This window comes from Mustela nigripes, chromosome 12 (genome assembly GCF_022355385.1).
Source record: "Mustela nigripes isolate SB6536 chromosome 12, MUSNIG.SB6536, whole genome shotgun sequence".
NCBI classification, from domain to species: domain Eukaryota; kingdom Metazoa; phylum Chordata; class Mammalia; order Carnivora; family Mustelidae; genus Mustela; species Mustela nigripes.
The window spans coordinates 26,303,679-26,322,708 of NC_081568.1; the positions used below are offsets into that span (position 1 = coordinate 26,303,679).

The 19,030-nt window shown below is 46.8% G+C and overlaps 1 protein-coding gene across 1 annotated transcript in view; it reads right to left on the reverse strand.

Moving 5' to 3' along the window:
- Positions 1 to 19,030, reverse strand: part of ADAMTS12 (ADAM metallopeptidase with thrombospondin type 1 motif 12) — a 298,247-nt gene that overhangs the window by 22,901 nt on the left and 256,316 nt on the right. The window contains exons 19-20 of the mRNA XM_059416968.1: positions 15,043 to 16,164; positions 8,668 to 8,820 (exon numbers count right to left, since the gene is read on the reverse strand). Coding sequence (XP_059272951.1) covers positions 8,668 to 8,820; positions 15,043 to 16,164 — 1,275 coding nt within the window. The remainder of the gene's footprint in view (positions 1 to 8,667; positions 8,821 to 15,042; positions 16,165 to 19,030) is intronic.

Below are 19,030 nucleotides of genomic sequence, written 5' to 3' on the forward strand. Positions count from 1 at the left end.
CCTTCCTCCCACAGCCAACACCCCCTGCCTTCTTCACTGAGCATTTGTTCGGCACAGATTCATGGAAAGCCATCACGAGGCGCTCCTTACTGCATAGGTGTGGGCATCGGCCACCTTGCATGGCAGCCCCCATGGCCTGCTGTGTCTCAGGAAAGAGCACGGTTCACCAGCACGCTGCTGACTCTTTAATGTCATGGTAACACTGGCGCACTAGGGTCCCATCCCCTACACCACAGCTGACACGGCCTCTTCCGAAGCAGTCCTACTCCCTGACCTCTTGGATTCTGGAAGCTACTCCATCCTCCACCTGCGTTATACTTGATCAGAACTCAAGCTTCCAAGACATGGTCTCGGGTGTCTTCAGAATATTAGTGTCTACTGATCCCTCCCATTCTTCTTGCCCCCGTCTTCTGGTCTCTCCTAGTCCTGTCCTTGCCTGGCCTGTCTTGTCACCCACACACTCAGTTGGGGACCCGAGGTAGGAGGGATGGAAACAGACCCCTGTGCTCCTCAGCGCTTTCCCCCAGACTCTCTGTGGGTTAAGAGTACCTCCCTGGGGGCACCTGGGTGGCTCAGTGGGTTAAGCCTCTGCCTTCAGCTCAGGTCATGATCTCAAAGTCCTGGGATCAAGCCCCACATCGGGCTCTCTGCCCAGCAGGGAGCCTGCTTCCTCCTCGCTCTCTGCCTGCCTCTCTGCCTACTTGTGATCTCTCTCTCTCTGTCAAATAAATAAATAAAATCTTTATTAAAAAAAAAAAAAAAGAGTACCTCCCTGTTGTCCTTATGTCCCGAATGTTCCTCCCTCTACCCTTCACATTATCTGCTACCGCTCTTCCTTTTAGGTCTCAGTTGAAATGTCCTCTCCTCAAAGAGGCCTTCCTGGAAAGCCTTTATCCAAAGGAGACACTCCCTCTTCTTATGTCTCTCAGCTCCTTATCTGTTTCTATCACAAGAACTTGAAATGTGGAACCATTTTTACTCACTCTGTGTGTCTTTTTACTTATACTCTCACTGCCATGAAATTGGAACCCTATCTGCTCTGGTTACTACTGCATCCCGAGCACCCAGCATGCGGCCAGGCATGGATGCTCCACACAGGCTTGCTGAACGCATGCACAGATTTGGAGAAATGGGTAACCCGGGAGTTTCTGGGAGGCTGAAGCGACCTGTGGTTGCTGTGGAGATGAAAAGTGTCTTTAGCCTTCCCATCCCCCCAGCTATGATCTCATTAGCAGTCTTGGCTGAGAGAATGTACCAGCAAGAAAGTGTGTCTGTTGCTCTAGGTACATTTGGCCCCTCTCTACATGGTGAATAATTATGCTCTTTCTGGCTATGGTGGAATAACCCTAATTGCAGGGTTTGGGATGATGAAAGAAAATTCCTCAAAACTTTCAGTACGGTTTTCCCTTCTGCCATCTGCATATTGTACCAAGTCATCCGACTTCAACCTTGGGCTGTCACATAGAAAGATGCTGGCCCATGTGACAAGGGACAGACTGATGCTCTAATGCTTCCATAAACTGAATGTTTAGCTTCTTAGAAATAATCAACATATGCCAAATAATAACCGCCCCACACACACAAATAAAATAAAATAAAATAAAATAAAATAATAAAATAAAAACCGTATTTTCTTGGTGCCTGGGTGGCTCGGACAGTTAAACATCTGCTTTCAGCTCAGGTCATGATCTCAGGGTCCTGGGATCGAGTCTCCTGGGATCAAGTCTCCTGCTGAGCAGGGAGAGCCGGTTTCTCCCTCTCCCTTTGCCCCTCTCCATCACTCATGAGCTTTCTCTCTCTCTTAAATAAATTAATATATTAAAAAAAAAACCCCTCACTTTCCTGCCATGTAATAAGTACACAAAGGAAAAAGTAACTGCCAGTTTGAAATCAGCCACAGAACAAATGAGGAGACATGCTAATAATTTCCACACAAAGCAGCCCTTTGTTTGACAAAACAGATTTCTGGGAAATAACACGTAGTAAAGCAACAGGGATCTTTATTAGGACAGGGAATTTTATAAGAGTTAAGTATGAAATGGGATTTTACTTTCCTTTTTTTCATTTGCTGTTGCAATCTGTTATTCCAAAATTTAATTTTCAAATTAGCATTTCCCTTTTGTTATTCACAGTCAATGGGAAATGAACTTTATTAATATGCTGAAGTAAATAACAAGGGAAGACCCTCACTAAATCTATGACTTTCATTCCATTTTCAAAACGGCATCTAGTTCAGTTAGCAATAGAGAAGGGGCAGGATATTAAATCACTCCATTCCTAATGCTGTTCTGTCTTGTATGCTGAATGCCAATTATTATGTTCATTTTCTTCTTGCCCTAGAGGAGGGTCATTTAGATTTATGGTTTCCTAACCTGGCGCCTGTGGACCAGACTGAGCACAAGAGTCAGACTAATGAAAACAAAACCTGGCCAGCGCCTTCCTGGGATCAAATGATCCCATTTTCCAGTTAGCACCTCAGCTCAACAGTGTGATCTACAGACCAGATCAAGTTAGCATGAAAAATACCCTTAGCTTATAGGGGCCATTGGCAGAGACAGAATGAAATCACGATTCTCCCTTATGTTGTTGTTGTTTTTTAATTTTTTATTCCTTTTCAGCGTAACAGTACTCATTGTTTTTGCACCACACCCAGTGCTCCATGCAATCCGTGCCCTCTCTAATACCCACCACCTGGTACCCCGACCTCCCAGCCCCCGCCCCTTCAAAACCCTCAGATTGTTTTTCAGAGTCCATAGTCTCTCATGGTTCACCTCCCCTTCCAATTTCCCCCAACTCTCTTCTCCTCTCTAACTCCCCATGTCCTCCATGCTATTTGTTATGCTCCACAAATAAGTGAAACCATATAATAATTGACTTTCTCTGCTTGACTTATTTCACTCAGCATAATCTCTTCCAGTCCCATCCATGTTGGATATTCATCCTTTCTGATGGAGGCATAATACTCCATAGTGCATATGGACCACATCTTCCTTATCCATTTGTCCGTTGAAGGGCATCTTGGTTCTTTCCACAGTTTGGCGACCGTGGCCATTGCTGCTATAAGCATTGGGGTACAGATGGCCCTTCTTTTCACTACATCTGTATCTGTATCTTTGGGGTAAATACCCAGTAGTGCAATTGCAGGGTCATAGGGAAGCTCTATTTTTAATTTCTTGAGGAATCTCCACACTGTTTTCCAAAGTGGCTGCACCAACTTGCATTCCCACCAACAGTGTAAGAGGGTTCCCCTTTCTCCACATCCTCTCCAACACATGTTGTTTCCTGTCTTGCTAATTTTGGCCATTCTAACTGGAGTAAGGTGATATCTCAATGTGGTTTCAATTTGAATCTCCCTGATGACTAGTGTTGTTTTTGATGTGTGAAGTCATCACGATACTCATTTTGTGCTGGACTCACACAGATTGCTCAGTCAGGTACAGTGAGATGCTGGAGCACAGGGCTGGGAGATTGCATTCAGGTGTGACCCTGACAGCAAGGGGCTACCTTAGTGTAGGTTAACCACTTCTTGTCTCTCAGCCTCTGTTTCTCCACTGGTGTGGGAAGGAGGATAGACGAGACGATTAGACTATCCCAACATTCTGGAGTGGTGTGAAGTATGGGGTCACTGCATTTGTATTCTGTTCTGATTTCAGAATACTTACTTGCTTTCCAAGTTGAACTTGGAAATACTAAATACTAAATACTAAATTGGGATACAAAAAAAATTCATTCCTGTTCCTTTCCTTATGCTGAACAGTTTCCTAAGACGCTTAAGATTAAATAGTTCATTCCAAAAATTCGAAGTTGAACAGTTGAACAAAATTCACCCTTCCATCTCTCTCCCATGCCACCCCCACATCCCTTCCAGTTATTAGACATTTCTATGTTCCAGACTCTATATTCCAATCCAATAGGAGGCAAGAGTTACATAAATGAGATGGAGGACTAAAGGCTATATTTAATATAAATATCACATCATGAGTTGCTCATGATCTACTGAGGGCACGATGGAGGAGGTGGGCAGTTTCACCTGAAGAGGTCAGGAAAGGTCTAAATAAAGGAGCTGAAGTTTGAGCTGAAGCATATAGGATAAGTAGGCGCTCACTCAGCTGACAAAAGAGGGTGGGGGACAATCAAGATGGAGAGAATGGCATGTAAGGAGGAGAGTGCTATGAAACAAGGCTCGCTTGGGATCGGCAAGCTGATCAGAATGCTAGGGCAAAGAGTCGGGGTGGATAGAGATGGGCAGGGCCATTATGGAGAGCCCCATAGTGGTCTTGGGTGGTCTTAGGCTCGTGCTTCCTGTGCTCCTAAATGTTTTTAACTCATTCTCATTCCTCTATTTTTTAGGGATCCCTTAATCTAAAACCTTTGGCGATGCTAAGAGAAGGTAATTACGGTACAGACATTTAACAAATTATATCAAGACTAAAATAAAAGCAGCAATGTTTAGCATATAATGATCTTCCTGCTACTCAGTTTTTGCTTTCTGGGGACAGAGAATCCCTTATAACATGCAAGTCTAAGTTTTGACTTTTGCACATTGGACTGTAATATACATTCCTGTGAACATGATATATATCAAAGTTGGGGATGGTCTGTATTTAGCAAGAAAGGAGCTCTTTCCCTACTAATTTAGTTCTAAAAATTCAGATCTAAAAAAATGTAGCAATGCCATTGACAATCTGTATATTCTAATAAACACAAAGGCAAGAAGAATGAGACAGGAATACTAGCGATATATACAATTACATTAGCAAATATTTGAAACCCATGGCCATGGGGCACCTGGGTGGCTCAGTGGGTTAAAGCTGCTGCCTTCAGCTCAGGCCATGATCCCAGGGTCCTGGGATCAAGCCCCGCATTGGGCTCTCTGCTCAGCAGGGAGTCTGCTTCCTCCTCTCTCTCTGCCTGCTTCTCTGCTTACTTGTGATCTCTGTCTGTCAAATAAATAAATAAAATCTTTAAAAAAAGAAATGAAACCCACTGCCATAAGGAAAGGCTGCCACCTTCTCTCATTTCCCAGCAAAAGTCAAAGGCTGCAAAAATAAAATGGCAACACTGCCGAGGAGGAAAAACAGAATATTCCAAGAAAAAATGTAAAAACGTTTCTGATTCATTTTAGAAATAATCAAGATCTATTACAACTTAACTATGAAAAGGGAAGTGCTTGTTCTCAGAAAGCAAAGAAAGGGCCTGTCAAACCACCAGTTTACAAAACTTCAGAAGGGGTAGCCATCAAGATGTTCCACCAGGCAGTGAGTGGGGCTGTGGGTGATGCATCGCTTTGGGGTCAAACCCAATGGAAGCTTTTCAAACCCATTTTGTCACTTCCTAAATTTCCTGCATGATGACACTCCCTCTTGTTTCCTCCTACAAATTTTAATGCCCTGAAATTGGCATGCGTCTTACAACTGATGTTCATATTTATTGTGCAGTGTTCCCCTTCTTTCTGAAAAGCTGTCATTAAATAGATGACGTGTCCCCCTGTTGATGGTTTCTTAAAACCGGGAGTGTTTGGTAACAGCTGTGTGAGCAAGCGTTAGTGATTTAAACACCCCGAGCTTTCAGTTTCCTCAGTGGGAATTATAAAGAAAGTCCTGGGCTGGATGAAAATGGACTTGATTATCTAAAGCAGCTCTTGTGTAATGCTGGGCACATGACAGTATCTGGAGAGTGCTGGAGCCCAGGCTGGGTCAAGTTCTCCAAAGTTCATACACACTTTGAGCACCTTGTCTGCTTTGTCCAGGGGAGCGGACACCTGCTCCAGCCAGTCCTTCTGTTGACAGAACTTTCTCTGCTGTCACCTGTCTACAAGCTTTCTGGCCCAAGTCCAGGAAGCCAGAGGTTAGGAAGCACCTAAGGGCCAGTCCTAACTTTCATCTGGAGCTCAAAGTAGGCCCAGGATTTCCCCTGAATAGTCTTCTGCCATTTACAAAGTAGTTTCACGAACACTCTCTTTTCTGACCTTTGTAACAACTCTATGAGGTAAGTAGAGGCAATAGCATCCACTTTATTTCTCAGAGGTGAGAGAAGCACAGTTTCTAAGGTGAATGCACCAGTGTCACATGCTGGTCATGACAGAGCAGGACTGCCAACCCACACGGGTCTCGTCCATTGCCCAGCACGACTTTCAGGATGCAATTCTGCAGAATGGTCTTTCCGAGCATACCTCTGGGAGAAACCCGAGAACTATGACTTGAACTTTGCTTCAGACAGACTGATGCATGAAGGGGAAGCAAGCCATGCTGAAAGTCTGCTTCTAGACACGTAAAGGCAGAGGGCTGAACATAGACTCCTACTCTACTCTCACACCCAGGGAGAGCCCGTCCCCAGCAGCTGTACCGGGCTTCATCAGGGAGCCGCATGGTGCTGGAGACAGAAGTCAGTAAAACCACCACAACTCACACAGCCATCACAAAGCAAGGGGGGACTGCTGGTGAGTGACCCCGAGGCATCAGGGGCACAATTCTGTGAGAATTCAGTGTCCGTGGATGGGACGGTGGTAGAGATTTGGGGGATAATGCCAAAGATTCAAGGTAAAATTGGAATTCTTCCCTCTGAGAAAGTATCTGTGTAAAGGCAAACCATCAACAGGGCAGAATCTAAAAGATCTGGACATTTAAAGGCAAAAAATGTACCTACACTCCTACTCTAGGTTTTGGAGGTTTGCCTCTGAAAGAGTTTCAAAGTCCTAATAGAACAGTGAAATGAAGAAGCCCTTGAGTCTTTCCTGGTACATGATTTGGAATTCAGACCTCCATATGAACTGGTTAATAATGTGGTAGTTAAGAAGGAATTATACTTACTCCTCAAAATTTAAGATAAAATCTAAACCAACATGCCTGGGAAAAATGGAAGTCAGGTGTGTAAGGCTCATAATAACAGAAACAAAGAAGTCAGGGCAATAGGCTGTCAGTGGTTAAGCCACGTCTTTGACAAGATTTATCTAGTATCCTGAGATATCTCTCTCTAGCATCTCTTGAGTGGGAGGAATGGGGTAACTTGGAGGACCAATCCCACATGTGGTAGCTATCACGTTCTGGCAGGCTTGGTGATAATGAGAGAGCTCCCAGGAAAACACCAGAACCAATCGCACTGCAGGGGGTGTACATAGCCCCAGAGCCCTCCCGGCCATGACGGGGCACACCCAGGGACAGACAAGGGAGGTATGCGCTGGCAGAGCAGGGCTTTCCTCGGGAGGTCTGAACCCAGAGAAGGGCTTCTGGATCTCTCATTCAGGGTTTTTCACAAGCTAGAATTCCTGGTACTTTTCACTGGAGTGCCTTTTTGAAAGTGTGAGCGATTTCGTACATCTGTCCTTTCTTCAAGCCATGCAATTTCCGAGGGAAGGGCTGTTCCCAGTAACAGCAAACTGGGGTGTTAGGACTGCTCAACATTTGGCCAGGTCAGGGATACAAAATGTCTCTTGGGATTTTGCTGGATGTGGAAGAGAAACTTCAGCAAAGCATTTGGTCTTCGTTGGAACTTGAGTTTGTTAGGAGTTGGAAGATAAAGAAGAAAGAACCAGCACGGTACGCCTTCTTGAAAGGAAAATGACATGAAAGCAGAAGAAAGGGAGGGCGGCAGGTACCAAAGGGATGGCTGGTAATCTTTGAAGGAGTAACCCTACTCTCCCTTTCTTCTCCAGAATCGGAGCCTCACTTTGCAAGAAGGGGTCTAAAGGAGATAAATGATGTTGCAAACTCCAGTCTTCCAAGTAAGTCCTCCAGAACCAGAGATGTCCTGCGAGACACCTGGTGGTCCTGCTTGTCTGGGAACAGGAGCTCAATACTGGATGACGGCGCTAACATTTACAAGGCTCACCAGCCTCTCCAGACATCTGGGTAGCTCTTTCTTTCCCCTTCTGTGTCTCAGCTGTGTGGAGAAACTGGCTCCCCAGAGAGAAGATGGGGCCCATAGGACATGCTAGCGTGGGGCGTGCTTGGCAAACAGAAGGTACGCGCCCAGCTCACACCTCTTCCCCTCCTCCTGCCAATCAGCTGTCAGCCCCACCACTGACAGGTGTCTCAGAGCCCGGGCATATCCTCCTGCGCCTGGCTCAGCCCCAGCCCGGGCTGGACCTGGTTAGTGCCCCAAAGCACCAAGGCCAAAGAATCCCAAAGCCTGATGGTCTTTCACAAGGGACCATACAGACAGCACAGCAAAATGAGTAACCACAGCCAGATCAGCAGAGACAGTAAAACCACTCTTCAAAAAGATCTGTACGGGAAATACACTTATGAAAGACCAATTTTTCCTTTAGGTCTCAGCTTTCTTCTCCTTTGGGGTCTGACAATGAAAGAGCACACTTGCTTTGTGAGCTGCTGCTGAGTCGTGACGTCATGATACGTGGGGTGCTGTCTAATTCTCATTAGAAGGCTACATGTGAGTCCTTGAGAAACAATGTGGCATACTGGACAAGCCATCCATGGCACTAATTTAAGGTTTTATTCTAGTTTATCTGGGAAGGCAAAGGACAGGCAGGTGAAAACATGTGGGTTACTCAGAACTCTGTGCGTGTTCAAAGACTGTTGTGCAACTTCAAGGGGGCCTGTGGGGATGCCCAGGATTTGCTCCTCCAAGTCCTATCAGAGAAAAGGGCAGCATGGAGGAGACATGCACCTAGGCTGTCCCTTCCAGAACACCGCGGGGCCGGTCACTCACCTTGCTCCAGTTCCCCACTCTCCAGCTGGCACAGGGACGGAGGTGGCACCTCTTAGCGGGGTCGGGCTTCTGGACAGCGGCACAGTCAGAGTCCCTGCCGGTGCTGCATTCCACGCTTCGCCAGTAGGCCCCCAGCCCACAGCTGGTGGAGCACTGCGGCGGGGAGGGGGACAGAGAGGACAGAGGCTGAGGGTTTCTTTCTCAGACATGCCCCACCACATCCTACAGTCAGAGGAGTTCTGTCTTGGAGGCTCACCTAGGTGCAGAACTTTTGACAAAAATACCAGTGCTGGGGGCCTTCCCTAGACAAATTAATGTGAATCACCCTGGGTAGGGTCTAGGCATCAGTGCAAAAAGAAATGCCCCGGCGTGGGGGGTGCTGGGTGGCCCAGTCCGTTAAATGTCTTCCTTCCCCTCAGGTCATGATCCCAGCACCCTGGGATCGAGTCCCCCATTGGGCTCCCTGCTTGTTGGGGAGCTTGCTTCTCCCTCAGCCTGCCACTCCCCCTGCTTGTGCTCGCTCTCTTTCTCTATCAAATAAATAAGTAAAATCCTAAAAAATAAAAAAAAAGAAAGAAAAGAAATGCCCCAGGTGATTCTAACAAAACAGGCTGGATGAGAATCCCTGATCAGCACAGGAGAAGAAAAGCTAATTGGAGGGGGAATTTGCTTCTCTTTAAAAATCATCCCGGCAGGACTGTCTAGGCACTGCGGGCAGACGGCCCCCCACATATCACCCCAAGGATGTCCGCTCACAGAGGGTGTCCGATCTACTCAGCAGCCTGGTAGAACACCTCGGTGACCTTATGTCACTTCCTCCTCTCCACAACAAATCCATGGGTAGACGGGTGCCCAAAAAGCCCCATGAAGCTCGAAGAGCTGGCTTGACCGAGGAGTGAGCCTAGGGCTCCCGCCTCCAAACTGCTGTACACGGTCTGTGAGAGCAGTTCCTCTCGGATGTCAGCGTCCTCGTGCCTCACCTGGGCTCCTTGCAGAAGGCAGGCGCTGAGTCAGCAGGGCTGGGTGGAGCTGGAGATTCTGCGTCTCCAACCAGCTCCCAGGTGCTGCTGACGCCTCCGGTCCTCAGATCGGGCTTGGGGGTCACAAAGATGTTACAGCCCAGTGCTTTTCACCACTTGCCCTCTGGTAATGTATGACAGCCTTTTCCTCACATGATGTTATTATTTATTCATAATTCTTGAATACCTTAAGTTTAGCCTGGGGTCACCTTGAAAGCTACACCCCCCGCCATTTCCTTTATGCTGTGTGCTTATTCTTCTGTACACCTGATTTTTCTTGCGCCCCTTCTCCCCTGTCCACTCTCAGAACAGGGGTGCTCTCTGTACAAATGGAAAACACAGTTCTGGGCTTATTTTTTAAAAAAGTGTAGAAGTTCCATTTAGGACATCTTTGAAAGCTCCTTTTGATGAGCTGTAAATAAAATCCAGCCTCACTTTTCTCTTGCTGCTATTTCATCCTCCATATAATCCCTTGTGTCGCATTGGGCAGACTCGCTTTTTGGACGTATGCGTGACACGACACAGGCTCTGGGGAGACGACTCTACCACAGAATCTCAGAGAGGGAAGAGGAGAACACAGCCTAGGGCATCGTTTTTCCAACCGGCTCATTTAAGGATGTAAGGTCTCCTCCAGCCTTAAGTTCTTTAGGATTTGGTACACACCTAAGTCCCTAACATCTTTGTAGTGCTGCATCCCGCAGGTGTGTGATAGAGTCTGGACCACTGACATCGGATGATGGCCCTGGTGGCCCACACGGGACACGCCATGCTCTCTCTCTGCAGTGGGACTTGGCAGCTCTTCTCATCAAACAGCGGGATATAACCCCCCAGCTCTTGAATCAAGGAAACTCTTGTGACTTTCTTTGGCCAATAAAACCCACCATATGACATACCAGTTCTCAAGAGGACATGCTAATTTCAGTTCTCTGTCTTGGACCTGTCTCTGCCATAGAATAAAACCAGGCTACCTTCCTGGAGGATGAGAGCTCATGTGAAATAGAACTGGGTGACCCTGCTGAGGCCACCTGAGACCAGCCCTCCCACAGTCCACCCTCGGGTGAAGCTGGGATCCCTGAGCTCAGGCCCGATCATCAGAACCTCCCAGCTGACCCACAGACTCATGAACACAACTCTGGGGTTTTGTGGTGGTTTGTCACCTGGCATTATTGTAGTAATAGGCACTGATACAGCTACATAACAGGTACCTTTCCTACAACTTCTCTTGCCTTCTGAGACTCAGGATACAACGAGAGCTCTGCAGTTAGCCAGTCGTGTGATCTTCTGCAGTTTCCTAACCCCTGAGCCTGTAAAACTGGTGATACATTAGGACCACAGACATTCACGCCCATGGTCAGGACCCTACAAATGTTACCTATTAAACACAACACAGCTGCGAGGTCAAAATTGTAAGTCCACTTTCTGGATATCTGGGGCCCAGAGATAGAAGCCACATTCAAGGCCACGTCACTGTTGTTAATTTCATATATGACAGAGAGAAAAATACATTTGCCCAAACCCAGGAAAGGGCCTAGTGAGACGGAATTCCCAGGGTAGTGAAAACGTGGTAAATCTCAAGGGATGTCTAGGATTCTTTGAACCATAATTGTGTGGCAAATAAATGCTTGTTGTCTCTGGGGCTCTGACATTAGTCCTGCCCGTTTCTGATCCCAGGAGCAGACACTGAATTCCTTTTTGACAGTTTCTACGGAGGCAGCCAACAACAGTGCAAAGCGAAAGCTGACATGGGGAAAATCATGGAACACAATAAAAGGGAGATGGGGCTCCATCAACGGTCACTTGTATTAGTTTCAAACTGGGAGTGGGGGAGGGGACAAGAAAGGAGGGCCGTGAGGAGTCAAGGGACTTCACTTTGTCCTGGAAACCTCCCTCCTGGTTACAGCCAGTGGCCGTGTGGCCACCGATGTCCTAGGTCAAGGAGTTCAGGTTTCGGGATGTTCAGAGTTGCACCTAACAAGGAGGGCTGCATTAGAATCACGTGAAAACTGCCATGGTTCTGGAAAATCGTTGTGTTGCATCGGTTTACACAACTGCTGCACCGCTGATGAGTAACTGCCTGGCCCGGGGGCTCTGACCGGACGACGGGGTGATTCAGTGGGACGTGATTTTCTGACCACGGAAGTGCCACACCACGCACACTGCCGACTGGCTGGGCTTTCTGCTCTGAGAACAGATTCCAGAGCAAACACTGGCTGGGGGCTCCCGACATGCCCCATATGCTCCCAACTACCTTACACAGAGTTAGTCCTCTTCCCTGCTAACGGTCTTTGAGTTGGGCATTGTCACTGTCCTCGTTACACAGATGGGGAACCTGAGCATGTGGGGACATGGACAGTGAGTGGCCATGCCCGGATTCCAGCCCAGAAAGTCTGGTTTCAAGCTATATGCCTGTTGACAGTGTTAACTGGGTTTTTATAACCATGCTTTAATTTTCAATGTCACCATCTGAGGAACGTGTTGTGTAGAGTGGGGAGCGTGAACAGCTCTTCCACACAGGGCAGAAAGTGGGGGGACACGGTGAGAGCCATTTTGGATCAAATGATAAGGAGCTTTAGAAATTACTGCCAATCGTAAGGATCAGGAGTGCCTTTTTGGAAGAAGCAGCTCAAAGTTTGGTCCTGAAGAAAGCAGGGAGGGATTTGCAAGGGTAGAGGATGAGGGGAAGGAAATTCAAGGCAGAGGGAAAAACAGAAACAGACTGAGCGGGAGGGAGGCTTAGGGGGGACCTGAGCAGTTTTGATCTGCTGAAGCTGAAGATGGGGAGGCAGCGTGGGGTCAGTGAGGCTCAGAATGCTGGATTATGTAATGCTGTAGAGACTGCTGGACTGTTGGAGTTGATTTATCAGAAGAATGAGGAGACAGGAGAGATCTATGAGCAGGAGTTTGGAATGATTGGCAAATTCCTGCAGAAGACTGACTCGGCAGGCTTCCGTCTCTTGTGATGATGTGTGGGAAGCACTGCCGAGGGGAGAGACCGGGGGCACGCAGACCAGCAAGGGGCCGGGAACAGTAACTGACGTTTGGGGCACTACTGGCATTCTGGACGGGACATTCCTTCCTTATAAGAGACCTCCCTGAACGTCACAGGGTTTTACCATCTTTGGGTTTCAGATAGTCACTGTGGGCAGTGGCCCCCTCCAGCCATCACTGCAACAAACAGAAGCATCTCATCTTCTCCAAGTGCCTCCTGCCATTAGATTAGAAACATCTGGCCCCGGAACTAACAGGAAATAAAGAGGAGATGACAGAGATGAGGAAGTGACACTGCTTTGGAAAACTGTCTGGGTTTTTACAGGGGTTGGGGAAGACTGATCTCAATGGGGTAATTGAGAGGCCATCCTAAAGAAATAGCTTCAGAAATGGATGGAATAGGGACACCTGGGTGGCTCAGTGGGTTAAGCCTCTGCCATCTGCTCAGGTCATGGTCCTAGGGTCCTAGCATCGAGTCTCACATCAGGCTTTTTGCTCAGCAGAGAGCCTGCTTCTCCCTCTGCCTGCCACTCCCCCTGTGTGCGCGCTCTAACAAATAAATAAAATCTTAAAAAAAAAAAAAAAAGAAGTGGACAGAATAAAAAATCCACAGGGAAAACCAAAGTTTTCATCCTGAGTCCTCATCCTCTCCAACAATTCTGTGTTAAAATATTTTGTCGGGCCGCCTGCGTGGCTCAGTTGTTGAGCATCTGCCTTCAGTTAGGTCATGATCCCAGGGTCCTGGGATCGAGCCCCACATAGGGTTCTCTGGTCGGTGGGAAGCCTGCTTCTCCCTCTCCCACTCCCCCTGCTTGTCTTCACTCTCTTGCTATGTCTCTCTCTGTCAAATAAATAAAATATTTTTTAAAAATTGAAAAAAATTGTCTCAAAAGATGTATAAAAGGGGCAGGCACCAAACCCTACCACAGAGGGAATTTCTGCCAAATGTTGAACTCTGTTCTTGTAATATCCTTTCGGAGCTCTGAAAAACTGCAGTGTGGACCAACACCCTTTTTCTAGCCAAACGACCTGGAATTAACAGCTCTCAGTTGCTTCACCACCGTTGCCAAACTTTGGGTGAGCTATGATGTATTCAGTAAGACAGTTTACTTCTGTCAAAGACAAATGATGACATTTGTGATAAGTTAAGTATAGCTTGATTTATTATAATTAAAACATATCAATTAAGTGCTGGCCTCCATGATTATCTGAGTTAATATATACTTTTATTTTGGTTTAATTTACAGGTACACCTCACTTTACTCAGAAATAATGTATTTTTTACCAATGGAATAGAGTTGAGTTAGAAGGTTCATCTTCCAACTGACAGCTGTGTCCTTAGACAAGTCACTTTAGTTTTTCTATTGCAAATTGGCATCAATGAGACCTTACCTGCTCCTCAGGACTGTTAAAGGGAGAAAATAAGAGCTAGATATGAAAGTGGTTTGGAAATTAACATGCTTTACAAATTAAATGTACAGCGGTTATATTAGCAGCAAATAGTTCATTTCTCTTTGGCCAGGGAGAGGAGCCATGAGTTGTGATAAAAATGCTGATTAATTTAAACATGCGATTATTTTACCACAAAGACCTCTTTTGAGTTGTCAAATTATTTCAACAAGCTCATAGCCTGTGCATTCAAAATTCAAATGGGGAAAAATGATTTTGATGCTTCAAAGGACATTAATTAGTTCTAGAAATGGAAAAACACGTATCCAGCCAAAATGCTGAAGCTTGAAAACAGGGGCCAACATTCTGTCATCATATTTATTTTCTTCTTCTTCCATATTCTAATTCTTTTAATGAGCCAAAATGCTTTGGTTTTCATGCAAGCAAACAGACCAACAAGAAAAGAAATCCCTTGATAACACTGAACTAGAGAACGCTTTTAGGGAATTTTACCTTTGATTCCCACCCCAATTAGGATTACCTAACAGATCTGGAGTCCCAGCATCAGCTTTCTGAGTGAAATGCCACCTGAGGCCCATTAAGGCGCTCCTCAGGTGTTCGCAGCTGGGGGCATGTTGCTCTTGGTCTACATGGGCACTGCCACAAAGCGGCTTCTGAAATGTGGACTGAGTTCTCTGCTCTTAACGCAGCTAGCTTGCCCAGTCCTCCTGACTTAGTGCAGAGTTCTTTTCACTTTATCTCACTACATTTGTCTTCCTTTCCTGGAGAGTTTTTCTTCCCTCTCTCATTTTTGGAATTAGGGAGGAGAGAGAGAGAGGAAGGGCATGGATCTAATGGCTTCACGTTTTCTTCTACATCGGGCTGTATCTTAAGCCCATTGTGAAATCTGCGCCAGAATGCAACAGTCCTAGCTATTTCCCTACAGAGTTGGGCATGGGGTGAGAAATGGAACTCCTACCTCACTCCAGTTTCCAGCAATCCAGTATGCTGGGCTTCCGCCTGTCGAGAGCTCCTTGTAGTCAGAGGCATTCAGCAAAAACCCCTCGGCAATCAGACTTGTTGCGTCTTCCTTGGTCAGGACCGGTCCGGAACCCTGTGTTAGATTCACGCTGCCTGGAAGTTCTGGAGGGTTATGGCGGACTGAATGTTCTGTTGGTGCTGGCTGGTGGTCTCCTCCCAGAGGGAATGGAGTGTTTGCTGGCTTTTCAGTGATCACCTCCGCACCAGGTGTACCATTTTTGAGAGTAGCAGGCCTGTGGCTGGGCAGCAGATCTTCCATCACAGTGCTGAAGGGTGGCCACAAGGACGCCCCCCTGAGATAAGGTGTTGGTGGAGGTCCAAGGGGGATTTCTGTACTTCTCACCACCGAAGCATCCTTTCCAGCTACTCTGATTTCGGTCCATGTTACAGAGTTGTTTTCGTTTTTGATCTCAGACTGTTCACTGTCTTCCCCTGAGCCACTGTGTATCTCTATCCCTGGTTCTTTGGTCAAGGTATTGTAAAATGGCGTCACCTGCCATGTCACAGGCTTGCCGGAAGATGGCAAATCAGAACCACTCACTGTTGTGGTGAAAAAATCTCCCTCTGAGGTAGGACCAGGGTGTGAATTGGGAACATTCCCTTCGTTTGGCTGGCTACTCAAAGACCAGGAAGTGGGGATGGGCTGGGAAGTACTTCCGGTGGAAAGGACATAATGGGAACCTGGTTCAGTTTGGTGTGAACTATTCTGCCACCATTTGGCATCCGTGTCTCCTTGTCCAGCGGCTGTGGTCGGACTGGGGCTGCTGACAGCCCCAGTGCTGGTGCTCATAGACTCCGGCACCGTGGATGTGCTCAGCATTCTGGGACTGGATGGAGTTGGAGGGATGGGCTGCGGGGGGTCTGGCTCAGATGTTGGGAGATTTCGCCCACTGGGAATTGGGTCTTTGTGGGGTTTCAGAACTCTTCGGCTCGATGGGCACTGCTGGAGGCCACAAAGAGCTCGACTGTTGGGCTTCCTTGTCACATCGCAAGGCTCGTCATGGTTCTTGGCACACGTGACACTGCGGATCCGCACCCCCCCGCCGCAGGAGACAGAACACTGGAAAAGAGAGAAGGCTGTCAGATTAGTGGGAAAGATGCACCGGTTCTCAGGCTCAGGTTTACAGTGGGTGAGAACAGCCCTGATGAAACAGAGTTGTGCGACCCGACCGTTTTCTTCCACTTTTACATTTGGTCTCTAAGCTCCTTTAGTTCTCCACGGAAATATGTGTCTCCTAGAGACCAGGTGGGGCTTGGGACCAACCTTTTACTCTTCACAAACTAAACATACAAACGTGACAGAGTAAAACTGAAGTCTGTCAGGACTCTGAGGCAGGACCGTTCATTCACAGGGAGTGCGATGAAACGTGCGAGTCGCCGCTCTTTCTTTCTTTTTTTTTTTTTTTTAATTTATGTATTTGAGAGGGAGAGAGGTAAGCAGGAGAAGAAGACTCCCTGCTGAGCAGGGAGCCCGATGGGGGATTCGATCCTGGGACTCCAGGATCATGACCTGAGCTGAAGGCAGTCGCTTAACCAACTGAACCACCCAGGTGTCCCTCACCCGCTCTTTTTAAGAGATGGTAAAATTATCTTTCCTTGGGTTGTGATGCTGTTAAATTAACATAAGCTGTTTACATATTTTCTGGAATCTATTAACAAACCTTCCCCTTTTATTAAGAAAACACCCAATGTAACTAAGAGAGTCTCACCCAGGCACACATTTCCACTTGACTCTGTCATGTGGAATCAGAGTAAGAGGTAGACAACCATCCACTCACACATGCACACAACATGTACACAGATCCAGGACTTCTGCTGTGAGGGTAATCGAAGTAGAGAGAGAGCCTTTCCGAAGAGTGACTCCCACGGCATGGTGCCAACGTGAGGGGCCATGGCTGGTATCCCCACCTTGTGTCCCCTCCACATTCTGTAGGGCACACCAAGACACATGCAAGTGGAGAAACTTTGGAGGAATCCTAACAGGATAGTCTTTCCTCAGGGCTCATGGTAAAGAATCTTTATTTCCTCAGTCTTAGCCGCCGCAAACCACACGTACTTGCTACATCACACGAAATTTCTAGATGTTTGGAATAATCTCTACTTTCACCAGATGTTTGCCTTTTCTTTCCAACTTTAAGTCGGCCACCAAATATACTGCCCTTGAATATGAACCACCCAGGGGCCTTCATGGGCTGTTTCACATGTGTCCGTCTTATATTCCTGACCTCAAAGTAGGTTTTTTTTAAAGCATGGGGACTGCATGATGCTTGGCAGATTTCAGCAGGTTCACAGCCACGATGCCGTGCGATACTGACGACCGCCCTATGAGATTTTCAAGGCAGGAATTGGGATTCCACATTCCACAGGAGAAGAACCTGAGACTCAGGGACTTGCTTGAAAGGTTGCCAGTCAGTGGCAGAGTAAGAATCAGATCTGTTTCAAAGCCTCCATGAAGTCTAGTGCAGCACACCAGACAGGTAGCCATCTACTGATTTCATCTCTTGAATACAAACTCGATTTCTGAAAAGCTACCCAAAGGCAGGAACTGTTTCTTATTCTGAACTGAATTCCAGGTATGTTCTTGGGACACATCAATCACTTAAAACACGTTAAGTGACTATTTCCCCAGAGGGAGGGTGGGGTCAGGAAAGGGAAAATTCTTCTGTGAGCTCAGGCATTTTTTAGCCTAAATTTCTTGCCTTCTCAAGTCCTATTTTCCCTTTCCTCTTTGTGGGAAAATAATATAGATACACGGAAATCCCCTTTATTTTGTTCCAGTCAAGCACCATTTCCCCCACAGACCAGGCAGCCGAGATTGTGCTCAGCTGAGGATTTGGGGCTCACCCCACTGCAGAGCCTGGCAAGGGCAGGCCGGGGCCAGGTACTTTCCTGGTTTACTACAGTATTTCTACCTTCTTCTGTGCGAAAGTGCTTTAAAGCTCTGTCTGCTTCGACCTCCTCATGGCTTCTCCATTTGTTACATTCTAATCCAAACCCCTTGAGTTTTCAAATCTCCACCTTGGAAAATGATCTGACCAATAGAACACTTTTCACGTGGCTCTGAACACATTTCTGCGCTGCTTGCCTTTGGCAGGCTGGGTTTCGAGAGCTGATCCCTGAGAGAGGTCCCAGACGGTGCCAACGGTCTTCAAGCGGCAGGTGTACCTCCCTTTGGATATTTTCTTTCCAAGAAATGTCAGAGTAGACAGCTACGTGGCGGGAAGCTCTCTGGCTTTTCTTTTCTTTCTCTTCATTCCTTTATTTATTTATTTATTTTTATTTTGGTTTGTCTTGACTCGAAATGCTTATAAAGCACAGAGACACACACCTGTCCATGAGAAGCTAAGAGGTGAGCAGCTGCCTGGGTGAAGTAATTGTCAACTTGTATCTAGAAGATACTGTGGCTACCCACAGATCTCACTGATTTATTGCTAGATTTTTTAAGATTTAGATTTCCTAGGGTTAACAGATGGACAGATACATATTTTTTAGAATTTATAAATAACAAGTATTAAATAATGTTATTTCCTACTGTATAAATTTGCTCAACGTAAAAGAATAAAACAGGAGTGCATAAAAGCTAACTGGTTGTTTAGTTCAAATACATTAAGTTTTTTTAAAACTGAAGATTATTCTAGAACAGAGATCTAAAGTGGCAGCCTCAGGACCAAATTGGACCCACAGACATTCATTCTTCGGCCTGTTCAATCTTTTTTGTCTCTTTCTTTATTTTTTTTTTAAAAACAGGGGCAGGGAGAGGTGGCGGGGGAAGGAGAGAGAGAATTCCAAGTAGGCTCCATGCCCAGCACGGAGCCTGATGCAGGACTCGACCTCATGACCCTGAGATCATGATCTGAGCCAAAATCAAGAGTTGAACGCTTTAGCGACCGCACCACCCAGGCACCCTGGCTTGCTCAATCTTAAGC